A 19,298-nucleotide genomic window follows, 5' to 3' on the forward strand; every position below is an offset into this window, starting at 1 on the left:
GAGAACACAGAGTTGAATAAAGACGAAGGGAATGGATTGAGCTTGACTATCTAGTCTTTTTTCCCCTGCAAAATACATGTCAGTAATGCAAACACAAGCACAACCTCATTCATTACTCACCCCACTCTATTTACTCACATTTCTAAGCATATGGCAGATATTTACATTATCTCCCTTCTTCTGGCATCTGAACACACACATGCACACACACACCAGCTTTGTCTAAGTGTGTTTTTGTGTCCAAGCCCCCAGTTTCTCAGTAGCAAAGGTCTCCCCTCCTCTACTTGTCTCTATGAGGCCCCGAGGGACTTTACTGCAGGGGGATACGTGACGCGCCTCGTCACACTTTCGGCATCATCCCTTCAATCAGCAGCCTATAAATTGAACAGGGACAAAGGAGACAATGGGACAATGGCAGCGGGGCGTGCTGAGCCTTGATGTACAGTGTTTCCACGTTGGCTTGCTCCCTGCGCTGCCATATGTACAGAAGCTCCGGCTCCTCTGAAAACAAAGGCCTCGCCATGCGTCAGGATGCTGCGTCTTTTATTCCCCCTGCTCCCTGAAACCTTGAGGGGCCTGACCTTTGACCTCTGGCAAGCGCCCCGGGACAAAGGGGCCAGACACGTCACCCCATGGCGACCCGGGGCTTCGGGGCCCTGATCCTGCAAGGTGCACTTGTTGAGCACTTGTTGTGTGAAAGAGATTGACTGGGACTGAGGCTTCCTGTAGGGTCAAAGAGGAGATAGAGAGAGAGAGAGAGAGAGAGAGAGAGAGAGAGAGAGAGAGAGAGGGAGAAGAGAGAGAGAGACAGATCTATACAGAAAAAATACATTTCACGTATGCTTCAGCAGATGTTTAGAGTTATGTTTCAAATATATATGTATATGAAATATTCTGAGTGACCAAAATATATTTTGGATTTTATTTTTATAGCATTTTAGTATTTTGGAAACTTGCAGAGGTATGTTGTAAAGAGTGCATGGTGACAAAATTAATGTTCAGTGTTGAAAATAGGCCTATACTTTGAATGAATGCCATTTACATGCGACATCAAAATGGCAAAGGTACCAGTTTTAACAAGTTAGTGATTCATTCAGGCTAATCTCAGTAAAGGGTCAGTCTCCATTATGGAACAGCAATAATCCGAGCCTTGTTACAACACAGGTGTCACTTGGCTTGTTTAGCAGTCACCAGACACAGACGGGAGCAGGGCAACTGTTGCTCAGCGACTCTCAGGTTTAGTGAAGCCAACTCCCCTGGGGGACAGGCATCATCTGCTGCTGACAATAAAGGACCAGCCTACTTTCACTGTATGGCAGAGAGGCCGCCGGTTTAAACGTTGGCAGGTTCATTCACACCCACAGACTGAGAGCGAGGTGGGAGCACGAGCTCAGGTGTAATGGATGGATAGCTCATTGACTCATGGCAGCATTTCAGCGTTTATTTAAATATTTACTCTAAACTAATATTATTTATTCGAAAGGTTTGTTTGACACTAAGTTATGGATCGACTCGAGGAGTGGGGGTTTAAGTCGAAGAAAATGGATCTGGAGGACGATTTCTATTTCGACTACGGAGCGGAGGAAATAACAGATTATCAAGACCCCAATGAACTTTTGGCTGCTTTGAAACAAAAGGAGGAAGAGGTTATTTTGGCAGCCCAGCTGGGAAACGCATTGCTCCTGGAAAACCGTCAGTTGAAAGAGCAGAGCGAAAAACTTCATGAACAATACGCGGACAAGCTGGAGGTAAGAGAAAGCTGCTTTTTGATACAGCGGTGCGATGTTTCTCCCTCAAATGCGGGAAATAAGAATATATGTAATGAAATCTATATCTGTTGAAGTTTCAAAATTAAGACGACGTAGTTCCTGCTAATATTTAGACTGATCAAAAATCAGATCAAAAGCTTTCATGACACAGTAAAGTATCAATTTATATTAATATCAGGCTTCAAGGGTAATCAGGCTTATGATATAATATGATAATTTCACAGTTCAATTGTAAACTGCTTTGATTCTTGCATTGCCTACCGTGTGTATTGCTTTTATTTAAATTTGTATGTAAAGCACTTTTAAACTCTGCTTTTTGAGAAGTGCAAAGGTTTATTATAATTATTATAATGATGGTGATAATTCCATCATCATCACCTAAGCAGCTGTCGTTCACATACCACAGTGTAGAGAGATAGAAAAGTTGGCTCCAGGTCAGTGTAAGTGACGTCACTGTTTCATTAATGACTAGCTCTCCTGATGACCAGGTATATGCTCCTGTGCACACAATGTACTCATTCTTCGCTCTCTGAAAAGACCTTTTGTACAGCGACTACAAACTCATCCCTTGCTTTCTCCACATTACATTGGAGGGACGTAATTAAACTGATGTATAGTCTACCACAGACAAATCCCCTTGTTGGGAAAAATAACCTTTTCAATGTGATATCAAGTGATTGCTGCGCCTCCACTGTAACATTAAACCTTGGGTCACAAACAGCTATAGAATAAGACTGTAAGACTCTCCTCCTCTCATTGGGACATTGGGACGTCAGCAGTTGATTTACACAGCTAATATGCAGCAAGACCTGAAGTTACAGTGTGAGGAAGGCACACAGATTTACAGCTCACACACTTTGCACACTGAGGCCTGTGAAAATACAATGGAGTGATTCTCTAAAATGCAATAAATGTTCACACAGCCACAGATAAATCCAACCTAACGGCCATGAAGCAAGAGATGGCAGGCGGAATAAAGTTGTCTGCAAACTGAGATTTACATGTGTGTGCTGTGAAACTGTTGCCTATTGAACAGTATCACACACCTGAGCGGCTATGACAGGCTAAGTAATGGTCTTATTACTTTTCTCAGGGTGAATGCTGATGTGCACTTTATGTCCGATCCTAAATCTTAAATCTTGCCATCATAGCCAGGTCAAACCAGGCTGGGTGCACTCTCATTATGTAACTTTAGTTTACAAATAGATTTAAACACGTGACCTTATCTATCAAGAAACTTCCTGTAGATAGACCTTGTAGATAAACCTTAGATATTAATGCTATTGAATTTAGTATCTATTAATACAACCATATAATCACTGATAAATGATTTCTCTGTGGCAGACCATGCATGAGACACTGTATATCCTCAGTGTATAACCTCAAATGCCCCATTGTCACTCACTGAGATTCCCATTGTCCCTCAACCTTGATCTACTGCAGCACCACATGAGGCTAACTATAGGGCATGCTTAATGTTTGTGTCACTCAAATTCCTCACAAAACAATTAAGCTGTTATTGTTGTGACATCTTGTTACCCACAGACACAGTTTATTTGAGTTATAGTTTCAAATAAACAAATGAAGAGTTTCAAAATGAGAGCTCTATCATTTAAAAAAAAAAAGACTGACTGCTGGCTTGAAAGTTAGGCGCATTATGGGTTAGTATTGAAGTTAGGAGCCATCTTAAGACATTTGCTTATAAAATAGTTAATTTTTTGAGGACAGAATCATGTATGTTTTTCCAAATATTGCCTGATGAATTTCAAGTAGCAACATTTTTCCAAAATGCATATACAGCGTTTTGGAATGAAGCCCTTCAAAAACTGTTGGGGATCACACATTATAAACATGCTGAATTAAGCGTTTCTATGGCTGACCATACTTGTCCCTTCTGTATAATATTGACTGATTCCCATTGACCCTCATGTTAAGACCCAGTCTCTCCCCCCCCTGTACAGGAGCTGGAGCAGGGCAGGCATGAGCTGCGGCTGAAGCTGGAGGGCTGCCAGTCCCAGTGGGAGAGCCAGGTGGGGGACCTGGAGAGGGATGTGAGGGAGCTGGGCGCCCAGGTGGAGCGGCTCACCCAGGCCCTCGGCGAGGCTGAGAGGGACAAGAGTCGAGCCCAGCTGGAGCACGGTGAACACACCCAGCGCCTCCGCGAGCAGCTCAGCACTGTGAGTCCCCATGACTGGCACTGTTGGCAAAAGAAACGGATAGTAGACAGCATTTTGATTTGATAAAGGGATATTTCACTGCCAAAGTTGATCAAATCCACCAGTATGTTTTTTTATAGTGTACTTCTCCAAATTTGTTTGGGGCATACAGTGCAGCCCAGATTACTGTGTTATTCTGTCCACGTCAAATGAAATGAAGATGGACTTGACTGAGGCAGGATGCAAAGAAATCCAAGGTAACTGAGCCTTGGTGAAACAAACACTCAAGCTGTGGCTCAAATGCTAAAGGCCTGAGTCAAACTTGATAAGACGGGCCGTTACCCAATCCGCACGCTGAAACACAATGTTCCTTGCAAAGCACCAAGGTATCAGTCTCACCTAGTCTAATCTATTGTAGAGCAAGGCCAGAGACGCTGGCTGTGTATAGGCTGGAGCAGCGCTTAGTGTACAAACATAGGCAATAAACTGTAGATAAAAAGCATTCACCTGAGATTGATATTTTCCATCTGAGCATGACAGACTGAGGTGGAGTTGGTCACTCGGTTACAAAACAAAGTGTTGAGTTGTTGGCCTCAGGCAAATGATCCAGACCTAGACTGGGACAGGATGGAAATATTATGCAAACAAGAGGGGGATTAGAATTTGTGTCATGACTTGATTTTAATTTGAATCTAGGACAGAGGGAGAAAAGCATAGGAAGCATAGGTTCTGGTTTCACTATTCAATCCAGAAGGTCTTGCATATTTGTCCATTTGTTGGCAAAGAATTTTAAATACAGGCACATCACATTAAATCACATACAGTTTATTTAGTAAAATGAATAAACTTATGACAAAGTGCTGAGAAATGACACAGACTTGATGGAGAAAAACACTGCTAATATACAGCCAACAGCCAAAAAACTTTGCAGCTCTATGATCTTCATTGATTGATCCTAAGGAAACAATGTACACTGTTCTAGTCTAACCAAAACCAGTGACATCTTTTATGGTCTCTTATCAGTTAACCGGGAGGAGCTGATTGGAGTGCAGCTAGACAACCTTGAGTAGCCCACAAGTACTTTTCCAGCCTGCAGAGGAGGGGATTGTTTTGCTAAACATTACAGCCGTGACGTGTAGCGTAACACATGACCGACCATTTGTAGCTCAGTGCCTTGTGTTGCTCTAAATGTTCAAACTGAACAGCAAACTTGAGCTTGCAAACTTAAAAAATGAGGTCAGAAAATACACCCTCCCATGAGTCGAGGTCCTCAGACTGAGGAACTGTGGATGTTGTTCCCCCTCTGTTTCCAGGCTGAAGGAGACACGATAGTCTCCTCAGAAGTTCAGGAAAAAGTCCATTTAAGATCAAAGGTGCTATCTCTCTATCTGGGCTCTTGAAGGAAGCGGAAGTGGAGAAGTTGTTTTATTTGTCCGGCTGGTATCAACCATGGGTGACTCTGGACTCTCTGTAGCTGTAAAAGTCCGAGAACAGAGTGTGAGAGAATCTGTTGAGCAGAGAAAAAGGGGAAGAGTATGAAGAGGGTAGTTCTCAGCTCCTTCTCTGACATCTCTCTACCAGACGTGGTGAATGGCAGTGCTAGAAGGTGTGCACTGCTGCCTGGTACGGTGAGTGTGTGTGTATGTGTGTGTGTGTGTGTATGCATGTGCCCACCCGGTCGTGATTAGAGTCTGAGGATTCTGCGCTGGGTGTCTTGCTGGGACTTCAGTGTAGCTTTTGGAGAGGATTTGTGGATTGGATTCGTGTCTGTGAGTTAGAAGTGTTAATTGGCCCCTTTCACAAGTGTATTATGTTATCATGTTATTAAAGCAGGGTAAAGTCTGTATAATCTCTGTCAAAGGACACAAAAAATAAGTCTCACATGATGAAGAAATACTCAAAAGTCTTATAGTTTCAATGTGGATGAACTGTATGGATTGTGTACCTGTTAAAGTAGCTCTGCTGTCCCAGGGCTTGAGGGGTTTATCACACTATATCCTAACTGTGTGAGAGTGTAACCAGAGCACAGCAGGAATCCGGGGGAGTGAGTCAGTTTACCACAGAAACTCGAGAGAAAGTATTCATCACATTTACCAGCAACGGCAAGGTAACTTGCCGTTGCTGCTCCTATGTGAAAGGAAAGATTTGTTTGAGTTACCGCATGTCCCTAGAGTCCACAGATAATTGCTGTAGCTCTCCATCCTGGTGCTGTAAAGGAAACGGCTGCGTAAAAACAATGTTGGCATGTACCAGATAATCACATGAGTTAGCACTGACTGTTGTTCAAACAGTTAATGATGTAGAGGAAAGCAGGTATTTAACCATCTGGTGGTGCTTTTCTTTAATTCTATAGTGACAATGTTACGAATGTAATTGCAGCAATAGCTGATAACCAGTGTGAGAAAGCTCAAGTTTAGCATTAACCACCTTGTTTTGTGTCAGATGCATCACGTTGTTCATTTGTTACTTGACTCGGTTTATTGAGGGAATTTCCAGGCACTTCCAAAATGTGTAAATTGTGAGGAAAAACATAAAATCTAACTATGCGGAGCCAGAAGGTTATGTGATTATTTACACTCTTAAGATACCAAGAAAAAGTGAGGTTAAGACATTTTGAGAACAAGTTTCACTCTAGTGTAGGAAAAGGATTTGCAGCTGAACATAGTTACTGGAAATTGAGAAGTTAACAGGTCTATTGGAGAAGGAATGCTTGTCTTGAAAGGGAGTAGGGTTATAGTTTGATAAGATAGAAATGTTCCAAACATTTGGGTTTGTTTATGTTTTTTAGTTCACACCATACACTTAGATCAACAGTTCATTTACTGGGCAAGGTCATTTACGGTAACAGAAGTCCTAAGAAATCATCAACTATAAGGAAGTCAGTGGCTCACAGTAAGTTGAGGAAATTGTTTTGGGTCCATGTCAAGCTAAATTAAGTATACACTGGCAAGTGAGCATTAGTCATTTACAGTATTGGTCATTGTGACTCATGTTTACTTCAGCTACAGCGAGCTTAGCTAGATTCAATATTCAATCAGATTGCTTCAACAAAAGAATATTGGAGTAAAAGAATAATGGTGTGATAGGATAGCCAGTGTTACATGGTTGTCAATGGAAAAGTGTATGTGTAAACAAAATACTGAGTGATTTTATCTTTTCTGTATCTGGTTAACAGATGAAAAACACATTAAACTTCTTAACTCCTGCTTTTAACCCAGTGTTGCACGATCACTTTCCATGGCTGTGGATCCCAGCATGAAGTCGACTGCCGTGACAGCGACACCTGTCAAATCCCTCACTGTGGATTTCCGTTATTGTAAAAGGAGACGCCTAAATTGAGGCAAAGCCCCTGCAACCTTTGCTCTCTGTAACAGCGTCATGCAGCTCACAGACAAAAAGGGAAAAGACAATAATATGCTTCAGTCAGATATAAATCTTTCATTCTCTCCTTTGATGTCGTTCCTCATACCCCTAACATGACATCATCCCAAGGGAGTGCCGCGTTTGGTCACACCCTCGCAGCGCTCCCTGAGGGACTCCACCGTAGCTTGGGGAGTCAGCTGCCAGATACCTCAGCGTTTTGACTGGAGAAGGGCCCGGGGCTCGGGGGCCATGTGAGGGGATTTCACCCTGGGCTTTGTGTCCCGACCAAATTGAGCGTCCTCTTTCCACTCCTGACTCTGTTGATTCTCAGTGGGTCGCTGCCTCTATTGTGGATCATGTTGATGAGACGGGGGGCGGGGATAATGACGGCTGATGGACGTAAGCATGCGTCTTTGACACCGTCCTTCCCACTACATGCTGTGTATTGTTTTTGTCCAATGGTGCTCACCAAGTCACAGACACACACACACACACACACACACACTTCCCCCTCATTTCATCACACACTCCTCCCTCACTTCCCCTGTACACTCCCATAAACACGTAGACACACACTCTGCCCCTCTACTGGCCCTCCTGATGTCCAAGTTTGCCCCCTACCACATTGTTGTCTAATGTGGCATGATGATGTCACTGCCAAGACCAAGATGCCCCCTGCTCCATCTGCCGCAGAGGCAGGCTTTTCATCTTGTATTATGTGGCTGTGATGGGACCTGACAGGGGCCCGCCAGACTGCTGAGTAAGGGGAACCAAGGGTCCCAGATCAGGACAGGGGGGATGGGGATGAGGACTGGGTGGTCCATCCATCGGGGCTGCTGAACTGGCACAGTAGCAGCCTGCAAATTCCTGTGTTTTTTGCTTTTATGTTTTAAAGAGAAATGAGAAATAAGTTAGTTCAGCCGCATAACACGCAGTATGACAGTCATTTGTCGATAATTCCTCGTCCTTTTGATGAAACAATGTTCCCATGAAGCCATGTTGCTTATTGTTCTGTTATACAAACATACTGGAGCCACTAGCAATTCTTAAGAAGTAAGCAGCAGTCTCAGTTTTTTACATTTGCTGCATGGCCCACAGCAAAAGAAAACAATACCCCAAAGATATTTAATTCTAGACATCTAATCCCCACCTTTCAGTCAGGTAACATATTACCTTTCCTCTCAACTCTGTGTCTAGTTTTCTACACTTTATCCCAGAGAGATCTCATGTTGTATATTCACTGTTATTTTTAGTTTTCAGGAATTTGGCCTCATTGCTCTTAAGCCTCGTGCCTTGGGCAAGACTGTGTAGCTTTGTTTCTAGGGTCGTTGACTAATACTCATATATGATTCTTTCTTTCTGGGTCATGGTTTGATTTCTAGCGGTGTTGTTTTTTTCTGTACTGACATCCCTCTGTAACCCCCTTCCCATTCTCTCCTCATATCTAAATGTAAAGAAAATACACAAGGGGGGCTTTCCTACAAAGACAAAAGCTGCATACCTCTACCTGAGGTTTTTCCTATTCCACTAGTGAATCTCATGTGTGTGTGTGTTGTGTTGTGTCCGGTTTAGGCGATGGAGGTGGAGCGCGCCATGTCCAGTGAGCTGCAGGCTCTGAAACAGGAGCTCCGGCAAAAAGGAAGCCATAACAGGCAGCAGGATGAGGAGCTGATCAGCGCCATGAGGGAGCAGGTAACTACTCTGCACATACACACACACACACGCAAGCACATACAGTTATACTGGGGAATCTACTGTATGGTGCACCTCTGATCAAATGTACAACCCCCCAACCCTTGTAACCCACTGACAATTAACCCTTAAAACTAAATGCCTAAACCTAACCCTTACCCTAGTCTTAACCTATCCCGAATCCTAACCTGAAAATGGTAAGTGATGTCTGATAAAAATGTTTCTATCCTTGTGATCACCATGTACCCACAGGGACAGATTTACTAGAACATACTGCATAATCGTGACCTTATAAATATTTGTATTTCATATCAAAAATGCTGTATGTGTGCTGCTACTTATTTGTTAATCTTCCCTGAACAGACTTTTCTCATTCCAGTCACCTTGGAGGAGAAAAAACTTTGCTGAGGTTTTAATTTCTGCCAGGGAGAGATGAGGGTCAGAAAAAAAAAATATGTCAGCAAAGTTTGTCAGCATTTCTTCAGTCAATCACAGTCATCAAAATTGAGGTGTTAATGGGGTACAAGCAATAAGTTGTAGATTTGGAGCAGGGATGGGAGGGAGCATACCAGAGTTTAGCAGGTCCAGAATGGAAGTAGAAGTCACTTTTCCCGCATTAAAGTTTCTGTCAGTCAGGTTGGTGATCTGCAATTTGTGTGTATCTGTGTGTGTGTGTGTGTGTGTGTGTGTATCCAGGTGGTGCGTCTCACCCAGAAGGAGCAGGCCCTGGAGGAGCGCTTGGAGAGTGTGTGTCGGGAGAACTCTGAGCTGAGGGAGAGCCTGGCTTCCTTACACACACGCCTTGCTCTGCAGGACCAACTCAACCAGCAGCACAGCCAGCAGGTACATACTGACACACATAACTATACACTCGTACAAAAGCAGGCAAGCGCAAACACACTCATATACACACACAAACAAAGAAACTAACATGCCTGCACACACACACACGCACAAGGCAAGTATGCACACACATGACCATACATAAAAGAAGTTGCATGCAAACATGGACACACACAGAGACACACCAAGAGCTTCATTCATCTTTCGGAACGAATACACACTACTTATTGTGCATTGCAGTAGCAAGCAGCACAAAACTGCACAACGCGGTTGGCTGTATGAATGGAAGAGCCTCAATAACAAAGGGATTTCCTACTCCCTGTCTGGCGGCCTGGGTTTCGGTGGGATTGCGGAGAGCATTGCTAAACAATCACCTCATCCCTGTCATTGTAACTGTCACTCGCAATTCTGGATTCCACTCGTGTTCGGTTAGTGGAGTTTCATGTTGAGCTAGAGGCTGGAATCTGGCACGTCAGGATTTCTTTCTCGCTGAGCGGTGGTACGGTTCTTTTACACATCTTCTGCACGTTTTGACAGATGAAAAACACTTACAGTACTTGTGTAGTCACACCCATCTCTCTCTGTTGATTATAGATATGATTTATAGGGAATTCATAATCTTGATTATCTAGTAAACTCAGATAATCTCAAGCGGTGTAATCTATTCTCTTTTTTGTTTGATTTGTTGTAGATGTCGATAACCTCAGACTCATGTTTGTGTGTGGTGTGTATATTTCATTCATGTGTGTGTGTGTGCCTCCCTGTGTGTTTAGCTGGCTGAGGCGTGGCGGGAGGTAGAGGCGTCGCGGGGGCGCTCACAGCAGCTGCAGGTCCAAGTAGAGGAGCTGCAGGAGGAGGTGTCGCTGCAGGAGGCCCGGAGCCACGGAGACGCCTCCCTGCTGTCCGAGCTGGAGTGCAGCCTGGACACCGCGGGCCTGGGACTCGACAAGGAACAGGTACAAACCAGAAAAAGATATTTACCGCTTTTCCAGCACAGGAGAAAGATCCGGCCTTATCAGTGAGATTAAAGGCTGAAAAATCTACAGTATGTTTTAGGGATGGGAACCATATGCTTATCTCACAATACGATTCAATACGCAATATGAGTCTTGCGATTCGATACAACCACGATATGATGGAATAAATAAAACTTCAATGACAAAGTATGACTGTTCAGAATTATGTTTATATCTCAGCCACAAATCTTTCTAGCAGTGACATTGGCTTGCTAGAATGTAAACAATTTCAAAATATCATTACAAAATGCAAATAATATAATTTCGATGGAGAGCTTGTGATTGTGTTTGGCAAACCATTTCATTTGTGATTACTAAAGCAGAATAAACTGTAGCTAATAATCCAATTCATTTTTCCACTCCATGATACGTATCTTCACATTTTTGTATTGCGATATATTACATTTTGATATATCGTCTCATCCCTAGTATGTTTGTATTTCTTCAACTAAATACAACCCAGAGCAGCATTACTGTACAGCGAGGAGTTGATGGGCATTGTCAGTGAGCCAGTGTTATTTTGCTGTTCCTGCCATGCGGGACATAGAGGTTGATTAGGAGAGATGCAAGGAGCGGGCTTTGGGGTGTGGCGAACGGATGAAGGATAACCAAGGATATCCTGCTGGGAAGTGAAAGGCGCAGTGTGAAATATCTGTTGAATCAGATATGGAATACTAGATATGGAAAATAAATACCAGATAGGCAAATGAAAAAGGAAAGACCAGATATGAAAAAGAGAAATTCATGTATGTTTCTCAGTCATCTTGACTTTTATGAATGATAAGATTTACATGCTAGGCTGCTATGTGGTCTTTGGCAAACTCACACATATGTAAAATGTAAACTGCTCTTATAACTTTCACAAGCATCAAGTGTTAGGAGCTGTCGTGACACACGACTTATTACAGGCTTGTGCTTTGGATGGATGAGTAATGTTGGTGGGAAGTTTGAATTGCTGTGATGAGCTGGTGAAAATCCCATTATCCTTAATAGAATCATGTGGGAACTGAAGCAGGCACGGACTTGGTAAGGAACAGGTATTGTAAGCAAAGAACCAGCTTTATTAATCAGGGCAGCGCATGTAAGAGTCAGGGGTTTGATGTGAGATCCATGGTAAATGCTGTGTAGTAATCACACAGAAATGAATGTAAGTCCATGCCCAGAAGTAGAAAATGCTCAGATCACTTCAACAGTACAGCATGCTCTGTATTTAACTCACCCAGGCTTGACTGTGAGGCAATGTGACTAGATATTGAAGCAGATAACTTAGGCAGACAAAAACACCAGAGCTCTTTTGTGTAGGACCGGCTGCTCTGACTTTATCTCCTTACTGCGGTCGGCAAGTTTTAGTGTTCGGCTCATTCTATTTTAGTCCTGCCCACAATGACTCACAGATACTATAGTGGGAAATTTTGTTCCTTTTTGACTAATGGAAATGAGAAAATTGAATAGAATGTTTACTGAAACGAGCGTACGACAACATCTCTCCAGAATTACACCACTGAGATACGAAATGTATAACTTTTGGTGAATTTTGAGAAACGTGTGTCCATTGTCATCACAGTGAAGCACAGTAGCTGCGTCTGAAGGGCGGAACGTAATGAAAGAACACTGTGCACAAGTTCTCCGTGACAGTGTGACTGCTGTTTGACGCAAGGACACACTCCTCAACAGTCAACGTGTGAACGTCCTGCTTTTCAGAGTGAAGAAACCACAAAGGAAGGATTAGTTAAAAAGCTGTGTCACACACAAGACAGAACTTTGAATTGAGCCTGGGAGAGCAGGAGGAAACTCGCTGACAATGAAGCCAAGTGCGAAATAAAGACACGAGAGTTTCTAATTCTCACTCTCTGGCTGTCTACTGTTATTGTTTTGTTCCAGCAGGAAAGTGTCATGTGTAACTGCACCCATGAGTCACTCTCTACATTTCCTGTTTGTCTTTGCGGTACTGTAGGAATGTTTCCTTGTTTCAGGGAGTGCACATTTGCACGTGTATATGTACTCATATTGTAAAACCACTATTATCATACGAAACCTAATGTACTCAGACTCCTTTATTGAGTTATCACTAGATCAATATTATGGTGTGATGTATTTGACTCAAGGAAGTTAAACAGAGTGATGAGGTAATGTGTGCACCACACCTTGTGTAAGTACCTGATGTCACTCAAGAAGTGTTGTGTGTCGAGAGAAAATGAGCCAACTTGAGGAGAAAAGGAGGACTACCTTGTTTTTGATACCTTTAGTCCATCTTCACCTGACCTTCTTCCTCAGGAAAGGCTTAGAAACTTCTGAAAGAAGACGTGAAACACTAGATGTCTGAATGTAGGCCAAATATAAAGTACCAGCCTCCAAGCTACATTTACTGTTTCATGAAAGTAACTGTGAACACCTCAAACTGTCCAACCTTGGTAATGAATTTAAAAAGTTTAGTTAATAGTTTATAGTGTCTTTAAAGGTAATAATTAACATGAAGCAACTATGCCCCTCTCCTGTTCTACTTAGATGACGCAAGATGTGTGGTCCATCCTCCAGTCGTTGCTCCCACTGACCGAGGAACTGAGCGGGCCAGCGGGGTCGGAGGTCACGGATCAACAGGAAGACCTGCAGGCCATGCTGCACCAGCTGAAGGGAGTGGCCCACAACCTGGCACAGACCGGCTGCCCTCAGGTGAGCGCTAGGTACAGAAACTGAGTAAGTGGGGCAGCTGAGGAAATGCTAATAAAAGGCTAACCTCGTTTAATTGTCCAATACTTTTACTTGTAAGCTCATATTGTGTGTGCATTGTTTCCCCTTGAATTTTTTCAAGCAGTGAAAGTAGGCATTATTTTGATTCACAGCTGATCCCAATCCCAGTATCAGTTCCAGTACCTATTAAAGTCTGAAATGGCTAACTAACTCTAGTCAGCCATTTCTGACTAAATCTGCTGACGAAATCTAGGAGAGACACTGACATTTTTGGATCTGTGTCTTCTTACATATCGCTGTTGTCAGGTAAAACTCTTGTAGTTCCAAAATTTCAACTTTTCAGGAACTAAGAAAAACAACCTTGTTTTAGCTTGACAACCATGCGTTTCTCATATGATCCAATGGGTTTCATCAGCCTGAGGGTCGAAGAACTTCCGTAACCCCATAGAGAAGCATGTAATCCTTCAATCTAAGTCAAAACATGAAAATCACATAAATTGGAGTTACATCCAACGACAACGATATGTTGTGTTGAAAAATGACACAAATGTGTGTTGTCCTTAAGAAGACACGTAGCTGTGTTCCTGGTATGACTTCATGAACCTCAGTGAGGGGGTTGAGGTTGTCATCTAAGAGAGCAAGATGATCAGCCAAAGTACTAATTAATGAGAAAGTGCTAATGAAAAACAAAAGATTCTGTTGTTTGTTTAATGAAGTGGTGACAGTACAACAGCTTGTTAAAGTGGATTATCTGCTCAAGTATTTTTCCTATCCTACGGAGGCCAATGAATCTTTGTAGTCGATAGCCTATATGTTTTGCTAAGCCTCCATTGTGTGCATGTATACCTAAAAGGCCATGAGCGCACTTACACAAATGGCAATTGTCCAATCATGGCTCATGGCGTTTGCAGACCGTTTAGACCTGTAACTCGAGTTTATCACCGTAACTAAATCTCGCCGCCCGCCCCCTTGTCCCCCTGGAGCACCATACAAATAGGCCAACACTACAGAAACTCCTTTTGGTGTCAATCTGTGTGAAATGCACGGCGGACACCTGATCTCTTTGTTAATGTCTGTTTCCTAGGAGCTGAATCGGGCTTTTGTTGACAGGACGGCCGATCCGTGTGGGAATCCGAGCGCAGTGCAGGAGCTGAGAGATCAGGTAACCCAGTGATGAAGGAACACGTCCGTCTGCGAGGGCGGCGCCCTCAGTGGGTTTGGTTGTGCTGGTGCCGGTGCTGACCTTGCTACTGACACAGTAATCTGTCTTGGTGTGAGATACAGATTCCTGTTCACTGTCTTTTGAGTGCTGGAAGAGATTTTTTCCAAGCTTGACCCTCTTTCGCCACAAAATCAAATTGTTTGCTTCCAGCTTATTTTTACACAATTTACATAATATAACAGATGACACACTTGCAATATTATTACATTATCATTACAAAGTACTCACAGCAGTATTTAAAAAAAAAAAACCCTAACCCAAATGTGTGGTCATATGTGGTCATAACAATTCACCATCACAGTGGTCATAAATACAAGTATGATACAGGCATAGTGTATTTAATTTAATTTTATTGCATTTTTCTGTTTTGTATTACACCATATTGTATCATAACTCTCTGTCATCACAATTGTAACTCATTGTCACTTTAATGCATAATCAACCATGTCTTCATTTAGAAAGTCCTGAATTTTCTCTAGCTGCTCATCTTTAAACAGATGAGATATATATGATTTAAACTATGGATAATAATGGACTCAAGTCTAAAACATGCAGGAAGCCGCACACCTTGCATTAATGAGGTGCTGGCTGCAGGAAAATAGCTAAACAGCCGTCGGCTTGCCCGTCGAATCTTCGGTGAATAAATATTCTCTGCATCCGAGTTATGAGTGTGCAGCTACTTTTTTCTGTTTAATAATGAACTCAAGCCTCGGTTAGACCACAACTCTTATCTCCTCCTCCTTCACCAGAATACGCAGCTCCAAGAGCAGAATGCGGAGCTGAGGCAGCAGCTGGAGTGCCGACAGGCGCAGGATGAAGTGGTCAAACAGGCCATCAGAGACCGAGACGAAGCCATAGCCAAGTGAGTGGCTCATTGTTTCTTGATATTCATAAGAGCCTATTCAGTGATATGAAATATATTTATATCCCTTCACAAGGAAGGGAGGATTTTTTTCTTTTTATCTAACAAACAATAACAGTCCAAACATATCCCAAAAATTGGTCACTTTAAAATACAACGAGCAGGATTGCTTCATTTATAAATATCACTGCCAAATCAATTGTGCATCACAATTTTAGCTTTTAAAAACAGCAATTGCTTCTAAAAACACGAGCCACGAAGAGCTGCTCTGTACCTTGATCTGGGATAATTCAAGAGGTTTGGGGTTTGGCTACTCAGAGAAATCTTCAGTTCATCATTTCCATAGAAAGCTGCTCTTGCAGTCATGGTCATTGTTTTTTTGTGAATACCAGGAAATATAATGAATACCTCTAAATATAATGCATTATGTAAAAATAATACACATTATGTTTGCAGAGGCTTAATAACTTGAGTGTATAAATATCTTTTCAAACACCCAAGGTTGTTCTTGTGTAGGACTGTTGTGATTGAAGAGGTTTTATCATTTCTGTGGTAGGAAGAACCTGATGGAGGCGGAGTTGGTGAGAAGTAAAAATGACATGATGTGTCTGAACAACCAGCTACTGGAAGCCATCCAACGTAAACTGGAGCTGTCACAGGAACTGGAGGCCTGGCAGGTGGGGTCTCTTTAGTGCTGCCCGGCTTTAATGTCCATCCCATCCTGTCCGTCGCTTCTCTGTTTAATGCCTGCAATCACTTTGCTATCTTGCCATGTAGCCTCTCTGATGCTGTCGCTCTGTTCTGCTCTCTTCTCTCTTACACTCTCTGTCTTACTGTCGCTCATCTCTCGCTTTACCAAAACCTCTATCAAGACACCCTCATGAAGACAGTTCATCTACACTTCCTTGGCTCTGACACATCATTCAGAGAAGAAAAATCACTTTTTAAGGCACAGAGTCTCCAGCCTTGATTAGAGTATGACATATCAGGAGATGGATGTGTCTCGGTTTAATGTCCTCAGTGGGAGGTCAGGGACAGACAGCCAATCTTTCACAGCCCTGTCAGTTTGGATGGATATGAATGGCAGGTGTCCCTGTCTATGAGTCCTTCTGCTGCTGAGTCACTATGCCAAGTCAAGCCATCTGCCGGGGGGCATGACCTCTAGTGTTGGATGAAGATGATACAGCTTGATGTTATTTATACCAAAAAATGTATTGCGAAAAATGCGTGGACTAGCTGAGAGCAGTTGGAAATCTAGAGATGCAATGTGCATTGTTAGCATTTACCGATAGAGGTAGCATACATGCAGAGATGTGCTCAGGAATATGGACTGGCTCATGTACAAAGGTAGGTGTAGGAATATTTACAAGTCATGTGCCTAGATACAGATCAGACATACCGAGCAATCCAGAGCCATCGAAGCAGCAGTGCAATCAGGCATTAGTTGGCAGTAGACACTACCATTACTGTATTACTTACTGTAATAAAGTTCCTAGAAACTATGAAAACAATCTACATGCACACTCACTAAAACTCCCTGAGACAATACAGCAGTCAAGAACAGAAAAAAATGTCAGTGATACTTGTTTGTCTCAAAAGAAATAGATGCAAGGCCAATCAGCTGTGACAGCAACAATAACAACACATAGTTAACAGCCAAGCAGTATATCAGTCAGACTGTACCATCAGTAAATTACATACACTAAGTTAGAATGATAAGGGATGACAGTGTTGGCTGCCATGTTAAATGGCACACAAAGACAACGCCCAACATAAGACACCCACACTGAGTCCCTGCTCGTCTGACTTCTTCCTCCCCTCCTTCACCCAGGACGACATCCAGATCATCATCAACCAGCAGCTGAGGTCCCAGCAGCAGTCAGAGCAGCTCCAGAAGAAGCCCGCCTCCAACGGCATGTCCTTCTTCCGCAGGCCCAGCACGACCTCCTCCACCTGGACCAACCAGGACAAAGCCCAATCCCCCTGGAGGGACTGGCTGAGGCGGGGCAAAGGGGTGCAGCAGGGCAAATAAAGGAGAGCGATGATTCTCTGTAGGGGGACTGTAACATGTAGCGCTGCGCCCACCAGCCCGCTGTGCAGGAGGGTTAGTAGGAACAGGGGGAAGTCACAGGTGGAGATCCTGAGTTAGACTTCCCACTAGATGCTGCATGGTGAGAAGAAGAACAGGCCAAGGAGTCGGGACAAAGTAGTGTTTTGCCATAGAGAGTTTGGGTGTAATTCAGTGGTGAAGGGAACAACAGAGCCGCTCCGAACAAAGACCAGTCAAATAGACACTTACTGACATACATTTCACTGAGAGGCTGAGCCTTGCAAAAAATCAGAAATGTGACAACCTGAAACACTAGCATTTTCACAGAATTACATGGAAAGGTATGCCTGAGACTGTAAATATTGTGCCTTCTTTTGTAATATTTGTATTATTGTGAAGCCCTTTAAGTCTGAGACTATAAATGTGTAATAGGTGTAGATCAATGTTTGTGAGAACACAGAGTATTTGTTCAGATTATTTAACTTCACAGATCAAAGAGAGAAGAAAGCAGTTTTGATGGACAGAAAGGAAGTAATTAAATGATTAATTTGCAATCATGCTGAATTTTTTCTTGATGTATAAAGTTTGATGTAAAAAGTTAGATAAAACTGTTTTGTCCAGAAGTTAAATTGTACAAAAAAATGTTGAGTGTATAATGAAGAAATGTCATTATGTATACTGAGAAAGCTATTCTTTGTTTTTTTTAGTAAAAACCAAATGAGTCCAAAACATTACTAGGAGTGGTATGTGTGTATAGCATGGCTATATACTGTAAGTCAGTGTTCAATGTTGAAGCTGCTTAGCACAAACTGTGTGGTTTTCTAAGATGTTTGACTAACTGTCAATGTGGAAAGGTTGCTGGATAATTTCATAAATTATCAAATAATCCAGTCAGGTTTTGTAGTTTTTACAGTTTTCATTATAATTACATGATTGTTCAGAAAGTGAATAATATTTTATGTCTGCTTAAACCACTAAATCATGAGGAGAAAGTGTGTAATATTTCATCAGGACCTCACAACTTGAAAATAGAAAACTGAGAATGTCTTTTAACTGGAAAGATAAAAGTTATTCTGTACTACAATAACAAAATGCACAATTAATCCCAGGATGACCCTGTGATGAAATAATTTGTGTCTGTATTTTCCAACTTAATAAATACTTATAAATATTGCAGGTACACTTAATGCAGAGCACACTTGACTTTTTCAGCATTTTTCAGTGTTGCAGTTTGAATTCAAAATTGATTCAGTTGAGATCTTATCAACAATCTATACAAAATACCTCACAATCACAAAGTTCAAATATGTTTTTAGAGATTATTGCAAATGTATTGAAAATGAAATACAGGAATCTCATCTCTCCCTCAAAAAGGGAAATAAGTAAGATTTTTACTGTCCCATAGCACAAAATGCCCATAATACACTTGTGGGGCGTTGATAAGGTTAATGATCCAAACCAATGACTCAACGATTACTTTGCCAGGTGCTGAGATTTCTGGCTTTCCAAACTCATTTTCCGGCATGTACTCTGTTTTGGAACAAAAGCTCCACACCCATTACAATTTCAAGACACTCACCACACACACACACACACACATACACCAATCTCCTCCCCCCACTTGCTCTTATTTTCAA

General features: G+C 42.4%; 1 protein-coding gene across 1 annotated transcript; it reads left to right on the top strand.

Moving 5' to 3' along the window:
- The first annotated feature begins 1,333 nt into the window (after positions 1-1,333).
- On the top strand, positions 1,334-18,781 carry LOC139644998 (BICD family-like cargo adapter 1). The gene is made up of 10 exons (XM_071520561.1): positions 1,334-1,748; positions 3,731-3,946; positions 8,861-8,980; positions 9,677-9,823; positions 10,597-10,779; positions 13,345-13,509; positions 14,612-14,689; positions 15,499-15,611; positions 16,168-16,288; positions 17,443-18,781. The coding sequence occupies exons 1-10, from the start codon at positions 1,503-1,505 to the stop codon at positions 17,641-17,643; spliced, it is 1,590 nt and encodes a 529-aa protein (XP_071376662.1). The 5' UTR covers positions 1,334-1,502; the 3' UTR covers positions 17,644-18,781.
- The last annotated feature ends 517 nt before the right edge of the window (positions 18,782-19,298 follow it).

Source organism: Centroberyx affinis, unplaced genomic scaffold, assembly GCF_046629955.1.
Source record: "Centroberyx affinis isolate AG114_WGS23_722 - 3 ecotype Tasmania unplaced genomic scaffold, CSIRO-AGI_Caff_v1 ptg000807l_1, whole genome shotgun sequence".
In the NCBI taxonomy this organism is placed as follows: domain Eukaryota; kingdom Metazoa; phylum Chordata; class Actinopteri; order Beryciformes; family Berycidae; genus Centroberyx; species Centroberyx affinis.

Coding starts and splice junctions, on each gene's coding strand:
- LOC139644998 (XM_071520561.1), top strand. CDS start 1,503: ATGGATCGACTCGAGGAGTGGGGGTTTAAGTCGAAGAAAATGGATCTG. Junction 1,749..3,730: donor AATACGCGGACAAGCTGGAG/GTAAGAGAAAGC, acceptor CCCCCTGTACAG/GAGCTGGAGCAGGGCAGGCA. Junction 16,289..17,442: donor AGGAACTGGAGGCCTGGCAG/GTGGGGTCTCTT, acceptor TCCTTCACCCAG/GACGACATCCAGATCATCAT.